Below are 6,000 nucleotides of genomic sequence, written 5' to 3' on the forward strand. Positions count from 1 at the left end.
ATATATATAATGTTAATATTAAATATAGAATTATCTATATTATAAAGTATCACAAAATATTATAACAATATTATAACAATATTATAACATATTAGAGTGTTAAGGAACAAGATATAATTTCGATAAAAAATTTTTTCATCTAAGAACATTGTATAAATATATATGTAATTGTATGTTAAATATGTCTGTATATTTTTTCAGTATTTGTAATGAAAATTTCTACTGCAAATATCACGATTTTCTAATTAAAAGAAAAATCGCAACGAAGTACAATACGTACATATTCATACGTGAATGCATCAAGATACAGAATAATACAAAGTTTCAATACTACGAGCAATTAATGCGAAATTTATTCTTTTTATAATTCATCTTCCGAAGAATAGATTAGTTACTCTTTCGTTACACTTGTTAAAACATGGAAAAAAATATTTGCATATTCCATCTTTTCTAGGATAGTATAACAGTATGATTTTTTTCAGTCTCCTAATTTCAGAATATACATTTTAATATTTCTTTTATATTGATACATTTCATCAAATATTTTGTTCACAGCAAATTTTTTTTCTGTGTTTGCTTGAAATCGAAAAAGAGTACAAATATTTTTCTGATCTTTATATCGATAATTGCTTTTTATATATTTTCTTTTATATCAATAATTTGTATTTTTTTATACAAAAATGAATTTTTTCTATGTAATAATATACGAAAATTACCTTCCTTCTTTTAAATATAAGTTTTCGAAATTTTCAGGACATTCGATTGACTACGCGAAATCTTTGTAATTATTTTTCTAATTAAATATTAGTTATAGTATAGCCTAAAGTATCGAAATAGTATATAAATCTAGTACAATGAGAGAAAAATATTCGGAAGAATTTTTCTGTCCAATGAATAACATTATAACTGCATTTGTGGGATGCATTTTGTAATAACATTCAGCATCTTTACTTACAATTTTCAAAGATATGTGCAAACGTTGTAACACCAATACATAGTTGTATTTGTTCAGTTCTTTATATTTATTCAACATTTTTTGTTGTGTTGAATTTTTCCTGAATACTTGATTTTTCTGCAAAAAGAAAATCATTGTGCAAATAATTCTCCTGAAAAATTGTAATTTGGACACTGCAGTTGTAATATCTATCATTGCTTTTTTGTATATTAATTTTTATCTATCTTAAAAAAATATGTTTATTCTTGTGTGTATCAATTGTTTTTCGATATTTTAGTAATAATTTTACACTTTTCGAGATAGATGTACAAGAAGAAAGCAATGAAAGATTGCTCATTTATACAAAACAAGTACATCATAGTCGGCATTCGATGATTTTCCACTAATACAAAAGATCTGTTTGGATGCAAATTTGATTTTTACTTTGCATGCTTAACGATATATAATACATATAACTATATACGTTTAAGTATATGTAAAAAATATATATATGTATATATGTGATATGTATTGTTGAACTGATTGTGATTAACAGAATATACATGTATACAAAAGATTATAAACAAAATATGCAAGAATTTTATTTAAAACGTGTATAGGCATACATTATCTTCATCGAATTTTTCTTCTCAATTACATGTTTCAGTTCCATTATTATGTAAACCAAATTATGAGAGAAAGAGAGAGAGAGAGAGAGAGAGAGAGAGAGAGAGAGAGAGATTAATTCCCTAATTATAATTTCCCTTATAAAAATTTCATATTTTTATAACGGGAATATTATATTGCTAATTAAAAGTAATAATTAAAAATGATTTTCTATAAATAACTTATGTTTTAATGCTTATGTTATGAAAATTGGATATCGTGAAAAGAAATAGATGAGTTTTTTCGAAACATTAAATCTAGAAGAAATGTTCCATGTTAATAACTGAATGAAAGTATATCATAAAGAGATAATGAATAATGTATAGTATTAAAAAGTCGAACTGAATAATATATAATGATTTTTGTTATAACTTATTCGGATATGATGTAACTTAATACGATTTTGATCACGCAAGAAAAAATTATATTATTTATCATTAGTACAATTATTCGCATAATTGATCGGACATTAAAAAAAATTGTACATATAACTAAGCTATTGGATTTTTTTTTAAGAGTGGATTTTTTGGAATATTCTAAGATGAAAATCCTAATGCGAAAATATAGAGATACAATAATTTTTAAATTAGTAGTGATTAAAGTTTTCGAATCACATTTTTTATTTATTTTGACGCACGTCGTATAGAGTATCTCGCTATTGAATTGATATTTTGTGGTATATTCCAATATTAATTATGCATATGTAATGTACAAATAGATTCTGTGTAAAAGCAGGAACAATTTTTAAGTAAAAATATCATTACATATTTGTATGATAATCTTGATGTTGCTAAGAAGGTCTTTCGTGATAATATCTTTACCACTTTTCATGGCACACCTGAGCACGCGAAATATCAGTTCTGTGAAGAATAATAATTGCTATTAATTTAAAAATTATTATAATCTCGACATTTTCGTAATAGGATTTTCATCTTAGAATATTTCAAATAGTCTTAAAACTCTTAAAAGGAAATTCAGATTTAGAGACATCGTGTATAATATACGTAAATGAACAGTTTTACAATGTAAAATTATACATAAATACACTGCAATATAATAAATTAGTTTATAAAATAAAGTCTATAACATCCTATTCTTTTGGAATTTCAGTAGTATATATAGTAGTATAAATAGTAATTTTATATTTCCAAAATATCAAAACGTCGAGGGGCTATAATGATTTTTAACCTTTTGAAGAGCAGCACGTTTTTGATGGACTTTTTTATTTTAAGGACTAGAATTTTTTTGTCAATATCATGGGGTTGAGTGGCGAAAAAAGTGGCGCCACTGTCGAGTCACTAAAAGGGCTTCCGGTCCTTCAGAGGTTAAATTATAAGCATTTAAAGTTATCAAATTACCACAGTATATACTGCTTAAAGTTCGCGTTCAGATGTGATACGACAGAAAATCCAACCGTACCTAAGCGCATGAACTTTATGCGATATAATTCAGTAACTTTAAGTGTTTATAATTCAAAAACTCTCTCTCTCTCTCTCTCTAATTTATAGCCTCGATATTTTGATTTCAAAAGAATTTTCGTCTCAAAATGATTTTAGGAATCAACCCTTAAGTGTTGAAGTACAATCTTTACTGAACACCCAGTATATATAAATAGATGTGTGTATGTATGTGTGTGTATGATAAAATTTAATAAAATTTAAAAATTACGTCTATTTCGTTCTTATATTTTACACAAAGAGTGAATAAATAAAAAAATTTGACGAATTGTCTGATACATTCAAATTATTATACAAGTAAGAAAGAATGAAATGTATATTTTAACGTTTTACTTTGTTATTATCTGACTGTGATTTAACATTAAATGAAATTTAAAAATTGCTCTCAAAGTCAACTGTATGTCGACCGCACGTGTTTTCAAAATACTTGATACAGGCGAACTCGAGACTAATATCGATATCATCGAATCGGGTAAATTCGAACATCCAAAAATTTTTTTAATTGGTGTGTATCTCGTCTTAAAATATTCAACAACAGTCGCTGCAAGCAATTTATCCAAGATTAATCAGCAACACGAATTGTGACGACTACTCGTGATATTCCAATCATTGATCGCTGCTGTACATACGTATACGAGTAGTGTATCATTATAATTTCGTACAAACAACAATAAAAATCGACGATACTTCAATCGATGACAATAAAAATCGGACTTCTGCGTTTTAATTTCAACTAGACGTAAGGAATTCGATAATTATTAGTTTGTAAGACATCTTTTAGTGATAAGAAATTTTTAGAAAGTTATACGGAGAATATAATATTTATCAGCGATTGTTTGTGACGACGAAGATAAATTTTGAATAAAGAAAGAAAAAATTTTTAATTTAAATAAGAAATCTTGGTAAGGGAGAGAGAGGGAGAGAGAGAGAGAGAGAGAGAGAGAGAGCCGAAATTTTTGTACTTTATAATGGAAATCGTATAATACAATGGAAATATAATAGAATGTTCCAAATTTGTATTATATTTATAGATCATATTATGTACATGCTTATTATATCATCTATTTATCATCATTAAATATTCTTTAGCGAGAGAGAGAAAATATGTTTTAGCTTGCCTTTTCTGATAATTACATTGATCTACGGTAACAATTTATAATTATAAAAATTATGTATTTATAATAGAAAGCAAAAATATTATATTTTGATGTAGAAAATCAAAGATTGAAAGGTACATCTAGGTTCTTCCTCTCTTCTCTAGCAGTTAATTAACTAATTAATCATGGAAGGTAAAGATGTAAGAAAACTTGTTGAAAGAAACTCTATATCTCAGTACAATTTGATTTACTTAAACCGAAGCACTTTTACATACTACTGTATATTAATATATAAAATTTATTTATTTCAATATTTCTCCAAATAAAGAAAAAATATATATATAATTATATTTTTTATTTTATAAAAAATTAAAATCAGCTAATTTTTTGTTCTTTTTAGTTTTATCTTTTAATTTTTTAAAATAATTACTTTAATAAAATTTACAAAGAATCAATTTAATAAAAGAGTAAAAATTACATTTATATTAATATTATTACATTAACACCTTCGTGTATTTTATTTTAATTTTATTATTTATTTTTTAACAATTATACATATATTGCGTTACGCAATTTGCGTATAATATTTAAAATATGTTTTATGTACATACATATGTAAGTATATATATATATATATAACATGTGCGCGCGCGCGCGCGCGTGTGTGTGTGTGTGTGTGTGTGTGTGTGCTATCGTTATATGTAAATTATTTATATACTTTAGTACATTTAAGATCTTGATCTTTACTTTTTAAATCACTTTTTCAGGTTTTTGCTCAAGATGAATCAAATTGTCTACCTTAACCTGCAGATTGTTGAGGACATAAGAGTTCTCTTATCAATACTACAGCAAAACCATGGCCAATTAAAACTTTTCTCATGTCGAGCTACGAATGAGAGCTTGCATTCCATCAATGAAGTACCAAAAATGATTATGTACTATCTGAGGGACCGACTAGAGATGTATAAAATTGAAATATTTATTGCAGATAGTGATTTCAAAATCAAGCATAACTATTTGCCAGTATTCATAACGTGTTACAATTATTTGCTATTGAATACGAATTTTTCCTCACAGTATCTTCTCAGAAAAGATACGAGATTTGGCCATGTAATCGGTATATGGCCTACTCTATCACCTTATCTCTTCATACAGGTGATTTATCAATAACAATCATATATTATCATACACAATCATATAAGCATTATTAATAATTAATAAATGATATTAACTTTCTGATTACATTATAAACATATTGAACATTGAATACTTTTCAAAACCATTTCGATTTCTTTTTTTTTTCTTAAATCAATGTGTGACGGAATGTTAGTGCATGTTTCTTCAGTGTAAGAGTATAAGAGACTCGAAGTATTATATTAATTTTCTGTGCCTTTTTTTATATCTGTGACATATCACATAAAACAATAATAAGATAACAAAAGAGAGATCTCTTTTGTTTTACTAATTAAATTCATATATAGTTTTAGAAATAATAATAATATGGTTCTTTGTTTTTCTTGGACAATCTTTATTTATATTAAATATCGATGCAAAAGATTAACACCACAATAAGAGTAATCTGTATAGTTTCTATAGCGATAAGAGAAAAATATTACCGACTAATGAAGAAGTAAAACAGCTATTATTTAATTATTTTATGTACATATATGCGCGCGCTCGTGTACATACAGGGTGTCCCACGGGAAAATGTTGAAACTAATCAGCTGTCATTTTCGAAAGTATTCAGTTATTGAGAAAACAAAAATTGCGCTGAAAAGAGGAAAGTCTGCAATTTTTAATGAGTATAAATTAAATTTAATAAAATGTTTGTATATCAATTAATTTT

General features: G+C 25.9%; 1 protein-coding gene across 1 annotated transcript in view; it reads left to right on the plus strand.

Annotated features, from left to right (window-relative positions):
* The first annotated feature begins 4,934 nt into the window (after positions 1-4,934).
* LOC108722248 (uncharacterized) overlaps positions 4,935-6,000 on the plus strand; it is a 12,375-nt gene continuing 11,309 nt past the window's right edge. The window contains exon 1 of the mRNA XM_018447238.1: positions 4,935-5,309. Within this exon, the coding sequence (XP_018302740.1) occupies positions 4,935-5,309 (375 nt within the window). The remainder of the gene's footprint in view (positions 5,310-6,000) is intronic.

This window comes from Mycetomoellerius zeteki, unplaced genomic scaffold (genome assembly GCF_001594055.1).
Source record: "Mycetomoellerius zeteki isolate Tzet28-1 unplaced genomic scaffold, Tzet1.0 scaffold20, whole genome shotgun sequence".
Taxonomy (NCBI): Eukaryota; Metazoa; Arthropoda; class Insecta; order Hymenoptera; family Formicidae; genus Mycetomoellerius; species Mycetomoellerius zeteki.